This window comes from Rhizopus microsporus (assembly GCF_002708625.1).
Source record: "Rhizopus microsporus ATCC 52813 unplaced genomic scaffold scaffold_9, whole genome shotgun sequence".
Taxonomy (NCBI): domain Eukaryota; kingdom Fungi; phylum Mucoromycota; class Mucoromycetes; order Mucorales; family Rhizopodaceae; genus Rhizopus; species Rhizopus microsporus.
Window position 1 is genome coordinate 398,780 of NW_019671924.1, and position 19,463 is coordinate 418,242.

General features: G+C 36.4%; 9 protein-coding genes across 9 annotated transcripts in view; 4 read left to right on the forward strand and 5 right to left on the reverse strand.

Moving 5' to 3' along the window:
• The window catches only part of RHIMIDRAFT_308601 (60S ribosomal protein L7), a gene marked incomplete at both ends in the record, with an annotated part of 2,125 nt that extends 1,681 nt beyond the window's left edge, over positions 1–444 (forward strand). Inside the window, one exon of the mRNA XM_023614573.1 lies at positions 7–444. Within this exon, the coding sequence (XP_023465813.1) occupies positions 7–444 (438 nt within the window). The remainder of the gene's footprint in view (positions 1–6) is intronic.
• Positions 445–924: 480 nt separating this feature from the next.
• Positions 925–1,527, forward strand: RHIMIDRAFT_140212 (uncharacterized protein). The gene is made up of 2 exons (XM_023605679.1): positions 925–1,163; positions 1,236–1,527. Exons 1-2 carry the CDS (start codon positions 1,029–1,031, stop codon positions 1,455–1,457), a joined length of 357 nt encoding a protein of 118 aa, XP_023465814.1. The 5' UTR covers positions 925–1,028; the 3' UTR covers positions 1,458–1,527.
• A 731-nt stretch (positions 1,528–2,258) lies between these two features.
• RHIMIDRAFT_284020 (uncharacterized protein) lies at positions 2,259–3,284 on the reverse strand. Its single transcript, XM_023613167.1, has one exon. It carries the CDS (start codon positions 3,254–3,256, stop codon positions 2,405–2,407), a length of 852 nt encoding a protein of 283 aa, XP_023465815.1. The 5' UTR covers positions 3,257–3,284; the 3' UTR covers positions 2,259–2,404.
• Positions 3,285–5,832: 2,548 nt separating this feature from the next.
• RHIMIDRAFT_227079 (uncharacterized protein) lies at positions 5,833–7,081 on the reverse strand. Its single transcript, XM_023607582.1, has 3 exons — positions 7,006–7,081; positions 6,864–6,950; positions 5,833–6,802 (listed from the first exon to the last, which is right to left on the reverse strand). Exons 1-3 carry the CDS (start codon positions 7,037–7,039, stop codon positions 5,874–5,876), a joined length of 1,050 nt encoding a protein of 349 aa, XP_023465816.1. The 5' UTR covers positions 7,040–7,081; the 3' UTR covers positions 5,833–5,873.
• A 1,439-nt stretch (positions 7,082–8,520) lies between these two features.
• Positions 8,521–10,942, forward strand: RHIMIDRAFT_140255 (uncharacterized protein). Its single transcript, XM_023605680.1, has 6 exons — positions 8,521–8,918; positions 8,977–9,306; positions 9,372–9,461; positions 9,516–9,698; positions 9,758–10,484; positions 10,540–10,942. Exons 1-6 carry the CDS (start codon positions 8,685–8,687, stop codon positions 10,875–10,877), a joined length of 1,902 nt encoding a protein of 633 aa, XP_023465817.1. The 5' UTR covers positions 8,521–8,684; the 3' UTR covers positions 10,878–10,942.
• Positions 10,943–11,192: 250 nt separating this feature from the next.
• RHIMIDRAFT_191260 (uncharacterized protein) lies at positions 11,193–12,031 on the reverse strand (the record flags this gene model as incomplete). The annotated part of the gene is made up of 6 exons (XM_023605949.1): positions 11,193–11,254; positions 11,306–11,417; positions 11,470–11,635; positions 11,691–11,737; positions 11,808–11,912; positions 11,966–12,031. Coding segments are annotated over 6 exons (558 nt in total), but the record flags the coding sequence as incomplete, so codon positions are not given.
• Positions 12,032–12,783: 752 nt separating this feature from the next.
• On the forward strand, positions 12,784–13,214 carry RHIMIDRAFT_203304 (uncharacterized protein; the record flags this gene model as incomplete). The annotated part of the gene is made up of 2 exons (XM_023606677.1): positions 12,784–12,891; positions 12,954–13,214. Coding segments are annotated over 2 exons (369 nt in total), but the record flags the coding sequence as incomplete, so codon positions are not given.
• RHIMIDRAFT_140280 (uncharacterized protein) lies at positions 13,156–14,519 on the reverse strand. The gene has a single exon (XM_023605681.1). The coding sequence runs from the start codon at positions 14,337–14,339 to the stop codon at positions 13,368–13,370; it is 972 nt and encodes a 323-aa protein (XP_023465820.1). The 5' UTR covers positions 14,340–14,519; the 3' UTR covers positions 13,156–13,367.
• A 2,150-nt stretch (positions 14,520–16,669) lies between these two features.
• On the reverse strand, positions 16,670–19,455 carry RHIMIDRAFT_251906 (cysteine proteinase; the record flags this gene model as incomplete). The annotated part of the gene is made up of 6 exons (XM_023610898.1): positions 16,670–16,729; positions 16,776–16,864; positions 16,923–17,838; positions 17,891–18,082; positions 18,170–18,442; positions 18,502–19,455. 6 exons carry the CDS (start codon positions 19,453–19,455, stop codon positions 16,670–16,672), a joined length of 2,484 nt encoding a protein of 827 aa, XP_023465821.1.
• Between the last annotated feature and the right edge of the window lie 8 nt (positions 19,456–19,463).

Here is a 19,463-nt window from a genome sequence, read left to right on the forward strand (position 1 = left end):
CCCAAGCCTCGTAAGGTTCTCCAACTCTTGCGTCTCTTGCAAATCAACAACGGTGTCTTTGTCCGTTTGAACAAGGCTACCTCCGAGATGCTTCAATTGGTTCAACCTTATGTCACCTACGGTTCTCCCAACTTGAAGACCATCCGTGAATTGATCTACAAGCGTGGATATGCCAAGCTTAACGGTCAACGTATCCCTATTCATGACAACGCTGTCATCGAACAAGCTCTCGGCAAGTACGGTATCATCTGTGTTGAAGACCTCATCCACGAAATCGCCACTGTCGGTCCTCACTTCAAGGAAGCCAACAACTTCCTCTGGCCCTTCAAGCTCTCCAACCCCAACAACATGTGGAAGCGCAGAAAGTTCCGTCACTTCATTGAAGGTGGTGATGCTGGTAACCGTGAACACTTCATCAACAACTTGGTTCAAGCCATGAACTAAATTTGTCAATAAAAATATCTTGTTCTTCTCACAATGAATAAAAATGCTCTTTTTTTTGTCTTAACTATGGTTTTGAATGCTGGGTTAGCTAGGAAGAGAGTTGATTCATGTAGAAAAGCTTAACCATAAGCAAAATAATGTGTTTCTGTAAAAAGATAATCGTGAATCAGCATATATTCCCTTTTGCTGGTCAATGAAACGCAGGAAGAAAAGGAGAATTTATTGATAGACGCGTTCAAGTGCTACTTGAGAATGTTACGCTTGAAAATTCTGAATACATTCAGGAACTTTTGTTTGAAAGTTATTTAAATAAAGACAAGTATCTTAAATCAGCTGCATTTGTCGTTCTTTTTGATTTTAATTTTGGCCAAAAGCTCTTCTAAGGATACACAGTCATACAGAGTAGGAAGGTAAGACAAAATGAAATAAGCAGTCATTGTTTACGTAAATATCGATTTCTATTGGACAAATATAAAAAATTTTAGTAGACAGTCACAGCTCAAAAAAGTATAAAAGTAAAAGCAAATTTCATCTTTTGCTCTTCATACTTACCTGGGTCGTGCATCTGGACTCAAGAACCCCGGATGTACAGTAGGATTGGTCGTCATTGCACAGCGACGATCGGCCCTGCTGCGAACACCTTCGGGTGTCTCGAGGCCACAATTTTTGCTTTGGGGGAATGGGTGGTTCGCCGCCTGTTCCCCCGTTTTATGTTTAATGTAAATGAAAAAATAGTACTAAATAACAAAGACGCACATGTTAAAAGAAAACCTTTGTCATTCCCTTTACAGGATTTACTTATTTTGTTGTCTAGCAATAAATACCGCACTTTTTCACCTAACCTTCCTTTTTTTTCTTTTATTTTTTTGGCTATTTCAAAAAGCGATGTACTTACTGAGGCGCCCAATGAGAGAGACAGAAAGAAGTCCATAAAAGTAGCAAGTATACTTTCATTTTGCACTTTAAAAATGAACACACAAGATATGTTTCCAGAGATAGAACAATTGATTTAGGTATTTTTTCCCTTGGCTATCAGTTCTTGTGGCTCTAGGCGCCATGAAGAAGAAAATGTAGAGATCGTAGAATATAACAACTGAATTGCTGAGTCATTTAATGATGAAGACGTTTCTTATCTCGTTATAGTAAATGATTGGTTAGATCATTGAGTGTTCCTGTTACTTATACAGGAAGGCATCAACTGCACTGTAAGCCGTGTTCAGTTGCTTTGATATTCATGTAAATGAATTCAGTGTAATAAGAAATCCAATCACTGTTAGCATGCGCACATAACATACGCAAGATGCTTCTCCCTCCTTTACGCAAACAAATAATGGACAGTTTGATATAACGTCTATTAAAAGAACATTAAGACGTACAGCAGATATTATTTGCACTATTCGACATTATAGCAAAGATCTCTATATGGAGAGCCATATAGAGACTGAACAAGCAGCTTGACTTTTGCACGTAAAAATGTGGCTGTCGTATCTCTCTGGATTCTTAGATTTTTATCGGGCAATTAATTTTATTTTTCGGGTCGATTGGTGGAGTGGACAGGAAATAAAGAGGTTGGATTCTTAGAACCCGCTAATCGAGCCCATCACCACTGCGTTTTAATAGTCTGAATGTTTATCAGTCCGTGTCATGTTTGTGTTCCACTAAAGGGTACATCAATTGTATGTGTGGCGATGCAGTGTAACTTTATATAATTAACAGCGGGTAATTGGCATTTGTAGATACGGCTGTTTAACTCCTTCTAAAAATTTTTTTTCTTCTTTCGACTTGTTAAAGCACGTGTATTATGAAAGGTAAATAAAAAGCAAGTTTTTAGTGTTTATTATGTACAAAGTTTAGCAAGAAAGAGTGCGTATGTATGTTTGAGATGTATAATAGTGGTAATAGTAAAAAAAAAATAGAAAAATGAAAAAAGGGTATTCGATATAAATGTACAGATGGTGATTTAAACTCTTGCCATACCAGCAAATTCAATAAAGAATGAAGTTGAATGTGATTTGTCTTCTCCAGTTGAAGGTAGTGAGGCAATTTCTAGTAGTTTCGACTTGAAATGGTGAATATCGTCATTCCAAGGTATGACTTGTAATACAAATTGTCTATTTTCACTAGATAAGAACACAGAATTAAAGTACTTGAGGATGCCCTTTAAATCTTCTGCAGTATGCTGTAGTAGATCAGGTAGTGCATATTGATCAAGTGCTTCGAATACACGATCGAGGTGTGCCATGATGTACTGTTCTAAATCTTGATTCAACTTGACTGCATTATCATTCAAGCACTGAGAAGAGATCACATCTTGTTCTTCTGAAGGACATGTTGTGAGCAGTAGCTGTCGAACATACTGTTCAATGGCTTGACGACTCAGTTTATCAGCTAATTTATCCCAAGTGAGAGGTAGGATGCCTTCAGTGTGGGCTTGGATAGCAGCAAAGATCTGTGATTTAAGAATCTCGAGATCCATAATATCAATAGATGGTAATTGCTGAAGCGTAAATTGGACATGATTTGTCTTTGTATTTGTAGTAGGCTGAATGGTAATCTGAATATGGTGTCGAAACTGCATCGCTATCTCTTTATCTGTATGACCAATAACTGCGTCCAAATGATCAAAGTGTAGATGAGTTGCAATTAGTTGTGATAGTGTATCCACTTGCACACCAAATGATGGTTCTTCTATGTCATCTAATGTTTCTAATAATTCTTCTTCAATAGAGCTAGTCGTAGTGGTTACAGGTAAAGCAATAATAGTTGTTATTGTTGTTATGCATATAAGAAGTAAAAAGAGAGTGATTCTCATTCTCTTTTATAAATTAAAGAGTTTTGAGAGAAAAAAGAAAAAGTTAAAAGAAAAGGGAATAAAAAAAGGGATGAAGCAGTAATCATTTATAGTAATTAGTTTATTAGCGGAGTTTAATCAAAGGATGAGCGCAAGTGATGTGATAAAGGGGGAAATGGAAGGTCGATATTGTCAACAACCCTCGACAGCCCCCTCCTCTTTTGTCTAGTTCTCAAGATGACGTACAAAATGCCTAAGAGTTTGGTAGATTTGTTTTGCAGAAGCTTTAGATTGTCTTTTGATGATAAACACCAAAACTTATTTGGTTACCCGGACTTTCATCAACAGAGATTTCCCTATTTTCTGTAATGAATAAGTTACACTAAACGTTATCTCCGATATGTTCGAATCTCGTTTAAATAGTCTTTTTCCTTAAACTCTAAACGTGAATAACAACACGTTAAGAAAAAGTCAGTTACTTACAAAGTAAAAGGAAATAGGACTGGATATGAGACGTATCCCTGACAACAAATATAGTTATGACTTTCTGCAAATAGAAGTGTCTAGGCAACCGAGCCATGTACTTCCTGAATCCAACATTAATTTGAGTAACCATGAATGCGTTTTATTTTAGCTTCAAAAATATCAAAAATGACTATGAAATTACATGCAAATTAAAATCTTGTTTACATAACCAACACCATTTTTGTCTATCATTATCAAATTTTGTAGATCCCAGCTTAGCACTGAGGATCCGAGCTTATTTTTTTCCGTTCCCGAACCTCGATTGTATTCATCTCTGGTATGGTGCTGCAAATACTTAAATTAGTGCTTTTGGTTTCTTTTTTTAAATGAGCTGTGGCTTCAGTCCGCAGTCCTTATTGAAACTCGCCAAGAGGTATTTTTTTACTGTGTGGCTAGATTATTTTTACAAAGAAACACGCTTGTTATTTATGCCAAGAAACTATGACACCTTCTTGATGCACATCATGATATAGCGTCATTGGTAAAATAGTTATTTTTGGATCGTTTTAGCTTTGTTTTTTTTTTTTTTTTTTTTGTTTTCATCCATTCCTTTTTAAACGCGGCCTCGGTACGGTCGATCATTTCAAGTTTAACTTTGTCAAAGTCAGGAATGTATCAATGTTTTGTAATGACTCAGATACAAAAACATTGTATCCAGCGCCGTTTAAAAGCATAGCCACAGTCTCACTTTGTAAATCCCTCACTAACCATTGATCGTTCATCATAACACACACCAAGGACATGTCTAAAGTATGTCAAAACATGTGGTATTCGTAAACAAAAAGATTCTTTGATGATTTATTTTTCCGAGTCTTTTCATATTACATAATGAATGATGTATAGGAGTGGCACTTTATTTGCTGATCGTAGTCTGCTCTGCTGAGTTGATTTTTTTTTTGTCAATCCATTTATCAAATGTCATAGTCTAAAATAGCCAAAGAGTATCGAACTTGCTGACATCACGTTCATGTGTGTATATATCTTGATATAATATTTATGAATGTTTTTGTAAGAAAAAACTCAAATATTAACATTGCACTTGGTTTAAAAAATTGAGTAATGTTGCCCTGTTGCTAATTCAGAAATATTGTTCATGTTTTAAAGTTTGATTAAGGGCTCAAATTAGGCGTAATTTACACATGATTATCTATGTCTTTTACAGTTATAGAAAATGATCTTCTATTATGCATCTTTTAACAGTAACAATAGGACTTGCCTAAAAGGAAGCATTTAGGTCTGCATCTCAAGGCTAAATCAACACTATGAACACTCTAGGATTATAACTGTTTAAAGCAAATCCTTTTACAGGGTTATTTGTGGAGATAAAAACGCCATCTGATGCATGTGAACATGGTCTCCCCCGATCCTTCTTAATCTACCCTTAACGTCCCTTTTTGTCCCCACCTACTCGAAACCCTTCTTGCTCCTGTGATACAGCTATCGCTTATGTGATCTATAAAAGGCTGAAAACAGGCATCTTTTGCACAATGAATAAAATATCATCAAGCCATTTGTTAAAGAAAAAAGAGATATTAATGTGAACCCTAGTACACTTTTGAAACATTATTTTTCATATGAAGCTCCTTGAGTTTATAATTAAGCTACTTAATAAAGTGCCATCCCTCCTCGTTTTCTCAAACATGATCCATGATGTACACACTCATATATATTGGACATACATTAGAATGAAAGGTATATTTGTATTATGTTGTATGGAAACCTGTATTGTATGAAAGAACATCAACTGAACAGATCAAGATGAGTTATATATAGAGATATCTGAAAGATGACAGCCATGACATTTAGTTCTATGCTACTCCCTGAACTTAATAACCGACTCGACTAAAGCTAGTCGTGTCTTTATAAATTTATAGACAGTATCCATTTTAAAATTGCCTTCTTGTCGCTTTACAACGTTAGAATAATATAATGTCATCTTAGTTCTGCTTTTAGCCTTGAAATGTACAATACCCATTGAAAGAGTTAGCACAATGCACTACAAGTATTCGGATCAAATAGAAAAAAAAAAAAAGAGGACAAGAGAGTATGTAAAAAAAAAAAAAAATATGTATTTTTATTAGAAAAAGACGTTAGGCAATCGCGACAGATTTCTCTACTTTAATCTAGACTGTTCACGGAGCTTAGAAGCTAGTTTGATTAAGGCTACCTGTATTTCAGACCAAGGGTATACTTTGAATTCCTTGGATATGCTTGCAGATTTTGGTAAAGTATAACTGACGACTTTATCAAAAAAGTCCCTGGTTTCAATACGATCTGGGTAGACCGTGATAGGCTTCAAGCATTCAAGATGTCTTCTCATTCGATTTATAATAGGCTTTTCAAACTCCTTATCGAGCAGCTTCTTAAATATCGTGATGAGATCAAAAGAGGTGACAAAGTAATTTTCGTGCTGAGGCCAGTGGATACAAGATATGATTAGTGGCGTAAAGATTTCCTTTCGTTTGCTGCCTTCGCCATGGCTGATTAAATCACAATAGTACTTGGTTGGATATGTCATATAGGTGACAGTTATCTGGCGTACGGCGTGCTTTTGAGGAGATGGCTTCATCAGTTCTCGTTCTATCTTGAATTCAACAAGTCTTCGTCCGTTTCGAACCTCGACAGGATCCCATCCGATAGTTACGTCCGTTGCCTGACTGAACTCGAAGGAGTAAGAGATTCTGGATACCGCACTATCATCATTAAGTAAGTGGTGAAAAGAAGGAGACGGTCTAGGAGGTGGTCTATGGATTTTTGGTGGCCTTTGTATTGCCATATGGCTACCGTTACCATTGTAGCTTCTAAAAGCAGAGGGAGCACCATAAGGTCGATTGTTCATTGGATGATGGTACACGACAGGAGGACTCTCCATGGTATTTTCATCGCTAAGGTATGGCGTCTGGCCATCAGAAGAAGTACTAGCTGGACTATTGTCAGACATTTCAGGATAGGCAATGTAATTAAAAAAGCCTGAACTATCCGGGACTGTCTGGTGGCTGCTTTCTTTCAAGATACCTGAGGGCAGAGTTGCAGGACCTATTCCTCCGAGAAATGTGCGTCAGATGGTTTGATATATTGCGCGGAAATTTTTTCTTTTTCTTACCTAATTCATTGAATGAGGAGCTCTCTGCAATACGACGAGGATAGGTATCATATGGAGGCCAAGTATAAGCATTATAAGCTGGATGGCCTATTATTAACAATATAAGTTTCTTCAAGATTAAAAAGTCAATTAATTTTTTTACGCTTCTCTGTGTTTTGAGTATACATATAAGACATGTTTGGAAAAAAAGAGATTATCGTGATTATTCAGGGGTAAAGGTTGAATGGAAAAACTAGATATAAAAAAGCAAAAGTACAGGCCACTTTAAATAGTTTACATATTATATACCCTCGGAGCATTTTCTTAATATGCATCATACTATGAACTCTTGAAGATTATAATAAAAATAGACTCTTAGAAAAAGACATCATGGGTTTCCAAAGAGTCTCTATTCCCTTGCATGAAACCAAGGATGTATATCGACTCTTATCTTTGGCTCTGTTTCTCTTTATTACTACAGTATGTTTCTTTCAAAAGAGTGTGAATATGATGTCTGTCACATGCGTCTGAAAAGGTCTAGTAATCTCAGTGCGATTATCCTGAAACTTGAAGGATAGATATATAAAAGTGATTTATTGAAACTTTCTACATCACAAAAAAAGGCATTTTTTGACAGCGTCATCGAACATATAGAAATTGGTTTTATTATATGCAATCAAACGGATCCTGTACGTGGTTTATTTAGAGCGCAAATTGACCCATAAAAATTGATTTAATCCTTGGGCAGAATGAAGATTATCGGAATATATATATGTATCATGCACACACATATTGTGATGCACCAAAGGACTGTCTTCACTTTCTACCCAGCTCTTTCAAAATGTTTGGGGACAAAGACTTGCAAAAAAATCTCCGGAGCTCCACGAGCATCTTAAAATGCATTTTTATGTTCTCGCATTTGATAAACTGTCAAGCTGTGCAGAATTATCATAGACGACACAATGAAAGAAAAAGGATTTATTGTGTACTTGGCTAAGCAGATGATTCATATAAAATCCATTTTCATAAAAATATAGGCCCATTAACCGTGATGCGTTAATGTCTTTTCGTGATTGTATTGAAAAGCATTAAGGATTGCCCTTTTTTCCAGGCTTCTCTTGGTTGAAGCGAGTGTTATTTAATATTCTTATGGACATCTGTGATACTTGTCAGAAACAATAAATTCCTGTCTATGGTTCAAATAAAACATAACGGCGCCTTGCAGAAAAATTCTCGTGTTTTCGATGAGTTTAAGAAAGTTTGCACACATATTGAACAATGGTTCAATAATATTGCTCAAAAACGTAAAAGACAACATTATGACTGTTATTTTTGGGTATATTTTGTTAATGGAATACAAGAGCCGCTCGATTTAATTGTACCAATCAGTGGTCACAGAAGAATACATCCAACATTTATTCTCCGACATTAACGTCATCATAACACCACAAAAAAAAAGAAATTTTTTCTTGCTTTTCTAATTTTACTTTTTTTTTCCCGTCTCTCTTTTATTATTATTATTTTTAAAGGTAAGTTGTTATATAATGTGTATCTGATTTGAATTTACAAATAGTCATCTTTAGATAAACTTTCCCCCCTTTTTTCTTTTTTACTTATTGAAACACTTAAAGAAGCTTAAGAAAAAGAAAAGCGAAAAAAAAGACAAGAGAACCAAAGAAAAAGAATAAATAATTTATATTAACGGTTTTTCTTTTCTACGCAAAAGAAAGTTTTGTTTGTTTAAATATATTTCACATTATATATATATCCTCTTTTTGAACTCTTTTTTATATAAAAAGGTTAATCGTTATTTCAAATTACCTGCTTTCTTTATAATTAAAAATGTCTGTAAACACAATGAATGATCAACAAAGAAGACAATATCAGCAACAACAACAACATCAACAGCAGCAGCAGAATAAAGATCTTGAAATGCTTCGAAGAAACTATCGAACAGCCTTGTCTGAACTTACATTTAATAGTAAACCTATTATTACCAATTTAACAATCATGGCTCAAGAAAATCAAGCTGCGGCTGCTGTCATTGTAAAGGAAATAGAAAACCAGCTTAGAAATGTAAGTATATATTAGTTGCATACATATAGATGACAGTATATATAAACTCAACCATTAGAATGCGGCTGGTCAAAAATTACCTGTGCTATATTTGATTGATTCCATTTGTAAAAATGTTGGTGGTGTCTATATCTCAATATTTGGAAGAAATATGGTCAATACCTTCTTGGATGCTTATACTCTAAGTGATGCCAATGTCCGAAAAAGCTTTGAAAGGTTACTGCAAACTTGGAAGAATGGCTTGCCAGGTGGTCGACCCGTTTTCCCTCGTCATATCATTGAGCCTATTGAAAGATCAATCATGTATATTCGGGAAAAACAGGCAAATCAGCAACAGCAACAACAGCAGTCTATTAATATCCATGTTAACCCAAATTTTGTGAAAAAGGTAATCATATAACAACAATCAATGTTTTTTCATAATGAATTTATTCAACTATTTATCTTGTACAGGATCCACGTCTTCAATCAAACAACAGAGATCCTCGTCTTAAAAATGCAACACCTCCTCAACAACAAGCTACCAAGCCAGAAAGTTCTATGGCAAGTACTAGCATTTTAATATATTTATCATTATATTTTAACTCTTTATTATAGTTATCAACTACTACAGCTAACCTCTTGTCTCAATTACAATCCATTCTTCCTCAGCAATCACCTATGAATGCTGCGTACCAACCTATAATGAATGCATTAAATATGCCCTCTGCACAGCCAGTACAACCTATACAGACCATACAACCCACAACAAGTAATCCTGTTAATCAACTCATTGGACAAGTAAGTTACCTGTATTGAATATACTCTTGAACACTCTCTTAACAATTTAATAAAAATAGATTAAAGCCATTTTGCCTACATTACCTGCTGCTCAAGCAAATTCTATCGAGCAATACATATCACAGATTGCTTCAACAGCTAATACAAATATTGGTGCTGCTAATGGAACCATTGCTCCTTCTATAGCTACTGCTGTTGCTCCTATTATAAATGCTAATACTGTTACTGCTGTGGGTAACAGTGCGGCTACGGGTGCTACTACTGCTGCTACTGTCTCCGTTAGCACTCCCACCATTAGTCACTCAGCTGTGAGTAGTAGCATAATAAATAGTACACCTACATTAGTCAATAAATCACCTATTATCAATACTGCATCAATTTTATCCCCAGCTCCCTATACGGCCTCTCCTCCTGCTGCAACTCCAGTGAATACTGCCGAGCTACTAAAAAGCCTAACCTCCATGGGCTATTTGGATCCTACTCCAGGCAAGCCAGTGGGTTTAGAGAGCATGGGTCCATTTTTATTAGATTCCAAAGACCTCCAAATTCCTCGGCCTGGTGCTATTGAATTACTTTATTCTGCTGAACCTCTTCAATGCAAACAATGTGGTTTCCGATATCCTAAAACCGAAAAAGGACAGCAAAAGATGGATGCTCATTTAGATTCGCATTTTAGACAAAATAGAAGGATGAAGGAAAGAGTGAAGAGAGGACTATCCCGTTCATGGTTTGTCACAGTTGACGAATGGATTCATGGTGAAGGCGGCGAATCTACAAGCCAACAAGGTAAAACATTGTAATTCATCTCATGATAAAATATATTCAACGATATTTTGTGTAGTACCTACATTTCTTCATGATGGCGTAAGTCAGTCCGGTAAATCAAACGAAGGCGATAAAGCAGAAGAAACCATTGATCCAGATAAGCACACTGTTGTAAGACATACGGATGAAAGAAAGACGTGTCCTATCTGTGGTGAAACATTTGTTGATTTTTGGAATGATGATGAAGAAGAATGGATGTACAAGAACGCTGTGCTGGCGGATGATAAGATCTATCATGCTACTTGTCATGCTGATGTTATCAAGAACGCGAATTCAGCTAGCAATAACATTGCTTCAAAACGTAAATCGGAAGAGCAGGAATCAAGTCAAGCTAAACATCAACGCATTCAATAATAACAGAAAAGAGCCTCATTGTAATAAATTCATTTTTGTTCCCCCCTTTTTTATAATAAATAGTATTCTAATTCAAAATAATTTATACTCGTGTATTTATTAAGTGGGTAAATGTGATATGTATATGTATATTATATGCTTATGTCGCCTTCATTGGATTTTCAGCGGCAATAGGTAATCCAAACTCATCCAGTTTGACATCTTGCTGCTATTAACAAAGTTAGAACAAAACAGTAGAGATTGTATACAAATTGGTGTACTTGCCGATTTTGGTTCTGCTTCGGCAGTCTTTGGAAGATCCAAATCGACTGGTTCTTGTAAGTAAGAAGGTACATCTTCTTCTTCAAACTCTAATTCATCTCCAAGCGCATCCAATTCTATATTTATAATAAAATACATGCATCTCATGCTTTACCATGCAAATTTACCTGCTTCAAGGTCATCTACATCAACGTCGTCAGGCAGATTATATGATCTCGCAAGTGACTCTTGGACTTCATTGGCTGCTTCCATTAAATCTTCCATTTCATCTTGTAGTTGCTATTTGTACTCGATTAACTTGCTTCCTTTCTTTTGTATATATTTGACTTACATCGATCTTGTCCAAGTTAACATTTTTATATTGTTTTTTCATTTCCTTGTTTGCAGTTTGCATAGCATCCACAGTTGCCATGACATTACGTAAATTGTCAGTCGTCATTTGTGCTTGTTCCATATTAAATGACTGCTGTTGCAAGTTGTCTCGCTGTGCTTCATAACTTAATGCCAAGACAAAATGAGATTTAAGAGAGCCAAGACATGTAAATAACTTACAGTTTCTTTTGTTTTAATACTCTTAGTGCTTTTTGTTGAACGTTTTTCTAAATCGACATGTTTACTATACGTGCATCTTTTGCTTTGCAGTATATATATGCGCACAAAAAAACTTACCTTTGCAGGTCCTTCTCTCATTTTCTTTAATTGGTCTCTGTACCTCGTGAGTTCTGCATCTAGTTTCTTTATTTTGACTTCTACAGCGTCTACTCGTACGTCTGTCTATGGTGATAAAGATTAGTAAAACACGATGCACGTAAGAGTACAGTTATTACAGAGGAAATAGCATCGTTCAAGGTAGGCTTAGGTGTCTTTTTAGTAGAGCCAAAAAGTCGATTCATGTTTTGAAGAGAAAAAGGATAAAAAAGGTGGTCTTTTTCAGTAATGACCATTTGATGCAAAAATTCAAACGGCGCTTACAGTGGTCTTCTCCTTTCTCTTTAAAGCATATCTGAAACTTTGTTTGGTCTACGGGGTGCAACCAAGAAAAACACCATTCAATGTTCACTTACTAAGGCTTCGGTTAGAGTAATTTATACTAAATTTAATTCATGTTTACACAGTAGTTTATTAGATATAGGTAACGTTGAACCTATTCCAGTATATACTTTAAACAGCTGTCTCGAAAAACAATACAGTGGTACATGACTGAATCTCAAAGAGAAAGGAACTATGCTATGAGAGCATTTGTTCAGAGTGTTTATGCTCTTTTACTACATATTCTAAGCCACACTTCGTTCGTCTTTTTGACCGGGAAAAAAACCAACAGTCGTCGGACAATGTTTAATCTCAGATACGCCTTCGGGGCATACAGTTTGGCTTCTGCGTGTAAATGTACCCTTAGACTTGGCACAATTAAGTGTTCTTTCTCTGACTATATAATCCATAACAATGGTTGTATGTATCAATCCAAAACAATGATAAAAGATAGAGATATAAAGAGATAGAGATGGATGTGTGTTTGAGGATGCTTAAAGGAAATAGATGGATACCCAAAAAAACATATTTGGAGATAGAAAAAGAAAAAAAGAGAGGAGGAGGGGGAATGTAATGATGGAATGTATAATTAACTCTATTATTTTTCTTTCTATAGCAAGGTTCATTCAAGCGTCAAGTTGAAGTTGGCCGTGTTGTCCTCGTTAACCACGGTGCTGATGCCGGCAAGTTAGCCGTCATTATCGACATTGTTGATCACAACCGCGTAAGTTCAATATATGACAACTTCCCCCAGTGTGGTTTATATAAATGCTAATTCAACAATAGGCTCTCATCGACGGCCCTACCACTGGCGTTGCCCGTCAAGCTCTCTCTTTCCGTCGCATGGTCTTGACCCCCATCGTCCTCAAGAATCTTCCTCGTAACATCGGTCAAGGTGCTCTCAAGAAGGCCATCGAAAAGGCTGACATTGTTGCCGCCTGGAACAAGACTGCTTGGGCCAAGAAGATCGAACAACGCAAGATTCGTGCTTCTTTGTCTGACTTTGACCGTTTCAAGTTGAGAAAGTTGCAAAACAAGGTAAGATGACTTTTCTGCAACAAGGAGAGAGCGTATAGCTAATTGTGTTTATAGCGTCGTTTCGCTGTTGCTCCCGCTGTTAAGGCTGCTGCCAAGAAGCAATAAACAAGTCTTTTTGAAATAAAAAAGCAAAGATAATCTTAACACATATGCTTCTTTTATTTATCGATGTTTCCAATTGTATTCAAAAGACTTTTCGAAATCGAGTTTAGCAACCATGTGGTCCCATTCGTCAACTGTCTTCACAAACAGTCTTTTACCCGTCTTGGGATCACCAAATAGTTCGACCCAATAAGCTAACTCTTCATCATTTGTCACGAAAACAAGTCGCTCAGGCTCTTCCGGGTTTACTTCTTGCTGTTTCTTATGATAGAATAATAAGCAGCTTAGGAGAGGTCTGTACTTGATTGGTACATCATCAAATGTACTAGCTTCCCTGTGCTCATCGTCATCGTGGCCAGCAGAACCAAGAGCTTCTTCATTATTTAGTTCTTCATATTCATATACTTCACTATAAGCATCCTCTTCATCGGAATAATCTACATCAGACTCTTCATCTCTGGCTCTTCTTCTTGTAGTAATCAATATGCTACTAGAACTGCTTGCAATGGACGCTGTATCATCATCGTCTTCTTCTTCTTCATCATCATCATCATCACTGCTTTCTTCTTGTTCAGAGGGAAGTAGTTCGTCGAGTCTTTTTGATGTCATCCCTTCTCCAATCCAATACTCTCCAGCTTGGTTCCACTCTGATAACTTCTCACTCACCTTTTGCGTGCGAAGATAGGATGCCGTCGTTAATTCTTTTATTTTTGTCTCGAGTAATTTTTGATCCAAGAAACGGATAGATTCTCTTGCTTGTACGTTCATGTGTGAGTTACCCTTTTTGTAGCCATCTAATAAATCAATGACTTCAAGAGGCACGATGACCTCCAGCACACTCTGCCCAACAGACTGATTGGCCCATTTTTTAACTTTTGGCAATGCGTCCAAGAAGGCGGTAATGTCTACAACGCAGGTATACACGTCCTTGGGCGTATCTTGTCTGTTATTGTTGTTGTTGGCTATACGATTTACATTCTTTTCTAAAGAAGATACTTGTTCCATTAGACGTTGAGTAGCCAATGCCTTCATAAATCTGTTTTGTTGTTGACGCTATATATAACAGCTATGAGTCCTCTCTCTTTTATGTTTATATATCTGTCTTTTTTTACCTTAGCATTTTCGTCAACAATAGTATATTTTTGCTCGTTTTGGTTATACTGAATAAACTCAAAGGACTAAAGAATAAAGTTAGCCATATGTTCTTTTGATCCATGAGCAATGAATTGCTTACAGTAGAGTCTGCCATCTTCTTGATCATCTCTCTTACTCTTCCCCAGCGTACTTGTCTCTTTCCTTCTGTACTGTGATCCACAGAATAGACTTGCTCTTTGAAAAAGTCAACTGTTTGGTGAAAGGAAACCAGAGGAACTAAACCTAAGAGCTGGAGATCTTCAGATATGGGATAGGTGGTGGGTAGCGTGTTCAAGACAGGGTCGGGAAATGAAGAATGGGTGATAAGTAAAGAGAGTAATGACTGAACAGCATTCATCAGTCCCTGCTTCTCAGGGTCTCTCACCCTACTCGACGATGTTAGACAGTGTTGAAGTAAGGAGCTAAAATTGGCCGAGATAAAGGTCGACCAGATACCGAGACCAGGAAGCAAGGTATCTTCTATGACAGATTCTAAACCCTTTTCGGCTGTGTCCTTTTCAAATCCCTCTCTAGATGCTCGATAAAGGTCTCTAAAGAGGGTAAAGACGAACGTATAGAGATAGACTTGTGTGGACAAGATGATGGGTCGCAAAGCAAAGTTGGATTTATCCTTGAGTCTTTCTCCAGCGATCCATATAGAAATAAGTGCAATCGTGACCGTACGTGTGATTGTCGTCTTGAGAATATGTAGAGCCGTATTGGTCTTTTCGTCTTGACGTGTAGCTATTTCTCGAATGACTTGTCCAAGTTGAGTTGTTACTGATTGTATATCTGGGAAACAATCTCGGTCGTCGCTGTCATTAAACATGAGCGACTTGTGCATGTTTAGAAAGGATTCGACAAATTGAGATATGAGTGTAATAGGGGATGGGTCATCATTATTGGGCTTTACAGAATTCAGCTTCAACTTTGAGTAAAAAGATTTTAAATTGTCTCTTGCTACTGTAGAAGGATGTTTCACTGCTAGGCTATATTTCCAACAAATATATGAGAATTGCAATCAGATATATATATTTTCAAGAATTTACCTCATACAATAGTACCAGACGACGTCGATAGCATTACCATTCGAAATAGATACAAGTGCGAGTTGACTATAGGGCTTTCCACTTGATCTAAACACGTCAACTGCCTTGAGATAACATGTCTTGGTCAATTCCCAATACTCTCTGTACTTTTTGTTTCTTGTCTGTGTAGCATGTTGGGCATGATAACGAGACAGGTCACCCAAGCATATATAGTTGAATTGTAATAGATGGCCCAACTGCTCTTTATCATGATGTTTGAACAATTCGATACCAAATACCTTTGTGTCTTCGATATGATATGTTGATTTGATATTACTGTTTAATTCTCGGTAAAAATTAAAAGCTGTTTCGATGCGTGAGAGCAATGTCTTCTCTAGCCCCTTGTCATCTGGTTTGTTACGCAACTTGCTGCGGACACTCTCAATGTCGGCATAAAAGATATATCTCCAGATTTTATCTTCTATATGATGCTTTGTGGCGTAGAGCAGGTCAATATCAAACATTTGTCGATATGTCTTTTTTAAGCTATAACAAGTTAAGATCATGTATATTTGTTATGAATATTTAGCTCACCTTTGACGAACATATCCTATTTCTTCCTCTGTTGCAGCTATTTGTTCTATGGCAATAGCCTTTGCTACGCGGTCTTTTCCTTTATTAGGTACACTTGAATAATTGATTATAAGCTGCTGCTGAAGTTCCTTCAGCTGTTTCTCCAAAGCATGAGCTTCACTATAAGAATATAAGTAAATATGATTTTAAATAATAATAATAATACATTACCTTGTAAGATCAGTCATGCTATAATTAGGTTCTTTATCAACTATGGGAATATCATTTTTATTGTCATCTTGCTTTCTTTTATTTCTTGGACGACGTCTTCTCTTGTCTCCTCTGTTATTGTTAAAACGTTGGTTTCTATTTAACTTTGACTGATCACTAGACTGCATAGTAGTTGATTTGAAAATCTCATTATTCAACTTGTATGTTTTAGCTTAAGAAATAACCAAAGGGATTATATAGAAGTATATAAAATATATAAAAAGGTATCACTGAATTATATATGAATAGTATGCACAGAAATAGAGTGAAAAAGAAAGAAAAAGGGATATATAAAAAATAAAGGCAGGCTTGTCATATAGGTTAACCATTCTACATTTATTAGCCAATCAAAACATTTTAATCAACATTGCTTCTTCTTCTACGACGTTTGTAGAATAATACATAAGCTGCACTTGTCTATAATACTTTATTAAATACTGTATATTGTTATTATTATTGTTACCTTGATTCTACGTTCGTCTATTTTTGTAACAGAGGTGTCATCAAAGTCATACCAGTGCTTGTCTATCGCATTTTGAGCATAAGCAGTGTCTATTGAATTAAATAAGCGGGCTACTATGAAAGCAAATGTGCAACATCAAAAGCTTACAATGTCCTCCACCCATATCTCCATAATGATTATCTATAGCATACAAATCATACATGAGTCGATCATCATCCTTGACATCAATCACATAATCTGTCATGTCAAGACCAGATATAGGGAAGTCTACAAAGGTATTTAGCTTATTACGCCACATCCTTACTTGACTAAACCGCTTTAGATGAATAACCATGATCTCAGGCAACCTCCAGAGATCAAGTTTCTTGGTTGCCCTCTGTTGCTTTTTACATCTCGGACAATACCATAGATCGTCATCCGTCAGATGCTCTTCCTTTGTAAACTCTCGTAAACAGGCATAGATATCAGGTCGATCCTGTTGATTTCCATTGGCGAGATTATCAAAGGCTCTCCAAAGACCAGTGTTTATCGTCAGTACATCGGGGTTGTTCCTTTTTGGAGCACTTCCAAAGATCCCAAATGCCTTTTCCTTTTTCCATTGGGTCAGTACTGCCTGTCCCTGCTGAATGGTATTTGGGTCGTGTTCATCTGGCATGAAAGAAACATCTGTAGGTGGTTCTAGAAGTGGGAAATGGGTGTCTGCTGATTCCTTGTTGATAAATGTCTTGATCGTAAACATATCTTGCTCTATCGGCATTCCATCTTCATTGATCAATGTCTTGGCTGTGTATCGTTGAACGCGGAGACTAATGGATGTGTACAGATCAGGATATCCCTTTGATGTGTCAAAGGCAAGAATAGAAGGATATCCAAACATATTGAAATGAGTGTTATCGTTGTCGATGAGTTGAAAATATACCGGAAACAAGATCCAGCTGGGATCAGGGTAGGCAAAGGGTATCTCGTAAATGTAAATGATGTCGGTAGGTTGTATAGCCGAAAGAGGATCACTATCCTTGTAGAGCGTACATATCTTGCTTTGAAACATGCGAGTAATTAGGAACTACATACTCCAAGTAAATAATAACTAAGGTATAATGTGATCTTTTTCTTACATGTTTACTATCTTTCAATTTATTCATAATGGCTTGCTTCAGGTCAGCAATCGTTCTGCTTTGCTTGGTCAGAGACACTGTAAACTTGCATTGTCTTGGTTTATGATAATAGATAAATGTGATATTTAATTTACAAATGCTGACTGGAATCGGTAAAGATAAATGCATGAACGGATCAAAAGTAATAGAGACCTTTATTAATACATAATAGGGCGTAGTGTAAAAAGAAAGAGGAAAAGGGTTCATTGTGTGTTATTAATATTTTATATCTATTCTTACCTTATTACATTCATTACATCTCAACTTGTTCTTAAACTGTCCTTGGAACAAATCGACAATGACTGAGTTATTTCTTGACTTGTGATACTTCCACAGTTGATCTGCAATCTCTTCTTGTCGAGATTCATCCTCATAATCGTGCATCTGAACATATGGCTTATGATGTACTCTATTCATATCTTCGTGTAGTCCATCGAGTAAAAAGCCAAGGAACTCTTGGGAATCTTGTTGTTCGTATCCACTAAAATGGGAATTGAACCTTTCAAACGTTTTCTACATGTTAAATCGACAATGTATAAATAATCATTCGTCTTACTCTTATGCATACATACTTTAAATTCATAGGGGGATATCGACGAACTATGCCCTATACGCCATATAGACTTTATCAAACTTGCATATGATTCAGCTAATTCACCTCTTAGGCCAAGTGGATTGTATCGATTGATGTCCTTCTTGTACAAATCTTTCAAGAGCCAATACGTTAATTTTGGCGTATTGCTAAGACACTGAATAGCTGAATTCATGTAGCATGTGTTTCCTAAATTATTTAAACCGCGCAATCCTCTTGTTACGGTCGATACTGTTGTTGACTCAGTCTTGATAGCCAAAGAGTATCTCTTTTCGTCCTTGTTGGGCAAATAAGTTGTGATGAGAACATGTGTTGGTATCGTGGAAGGATGAATCGTCTTGGCAGCCAAGGTATCAAGGAGAGATTCAGTAATGAACGTATTGCTTTCGATCGGTCGTTTCAATATCCAAACACGACTGATGGATGCTGACAGGTTGAGTGCACTGACCAGTGCTTGATAAAAGTCCTTGACCGTGGCTCCACAATCTATATTGAACGTTTTCCTTTGACTTGGCTTTTGGTGCATCTGGTAGACTTCAAAATGATATAGGCTTTTGACACTTCTTTTGACAATAAATCTCTCGTCATTGATTCCATACCACTCCATTAAGCTTTCCCAAGCTCTCTTGGGTAAAAGAATATAATCTTTTCCACATATTAGATTTCCTTTTACTTTGTAATCTTTATCAAATAATGACGAATTGTCAATAGTTGATAGTCTGTCGACATCTCCTCGACAGTATGCTTTGAAGTCGTTGTACCATTTTGTTGAAATGAGGAACCACTTTTCCTCTTGTTCTAATCTTGTTGAATTCTTTATTTCTTTAATATAGTTAAATTGGTCTTCTTTTGACAGTTCATATTTTTGTTTTTTATAATGTTCATCTCTTGTTTTCATAGAATCTATTAATCTCTTTCTTTTCTCATTCGTCATTTTTATAA

What these genes read in the sequence shown, in the direction of transcription:
- RHIMIDRAFT_227079 (XM_023607582.1), bottom strand. Translation starts at nt 7,039, where the DNA reads ATGTCTTATATGTATACTCAAAACACAGAGAAGC. An exon ending in TACTCAAAACACAGAGAAGC is followed by an intron (nt 6,951 to 7,005) that starts GTAAAAAAATTA and finishes TGTTAATAATAG; the next exon opens with GCCATCCAGCTTATAATGCT. An exon ending in CTCCTCATTCAATGAATTAG is followed by an intron (nt 6,803 to 6,863) that starts GTAAGAAAAAGA and finishes CATTTCTCGGAG; the next exon opens with GAATAGGTCCTGCAACTCTG.
- RHIMIDRAFT_284020 (XM_023613167.1), bottom strand. Translation starts at nt 3,256, where the DNA reads ATGAGAATCACTCTCTTTTTACTTCTTATATGCATAACAACAATAACA.
- RHIMIDRAFT_140255 (XM_023605680.1), top strand. Translation starts at nt 8,685, where the DNA reads ATGTCTGTAAACACAATGAATGATCAACAAAGAAGACAATATCAGCAA. An exon ending in ACCCAAATTTTGTGAAAAAG is followed by an intron (nt 9,307 to 9,371) that starts GTAATCATATAA and finishes TATCTTGTACAG; the next exon opens with GATCCACGTCTTCAATCAAA. An exon ending in TTAATCAACTCATTGGACAA is followed by an intron (nt 9,699 to 9,757) that starts GTAAGTTACCTG and finishes TAATAAAAATAG; the next exon opens with ATTAAAGCCATTTTGCCTAC.
- RHIMIDRAFT_140280 (XM_023605681.1), bottom strand. Translation starts at nt 14,339, where the DNA reads ATGAAGGCATTGGCTACTCAACGTCTAATGGAACAAGTATCTTCTTTA.
- RHIMIDRAFT_140212 (XM_023605679.1), top strand. Translation starts at nt 1,029, where the DNA reads ATGTACAGTAGGATTGGTCGTCATTGCACAGCGACGATCGGCCCTGCT. An exon ending in TCCCCCGTTTTATGTTTAAT is followed by an intron (nt 1,164 to 1,235) that starts GTAAATGAAAAA and finishes TTCCCTTTACAG; the next exon opens with GATTTACTTATTTTGTTGTC.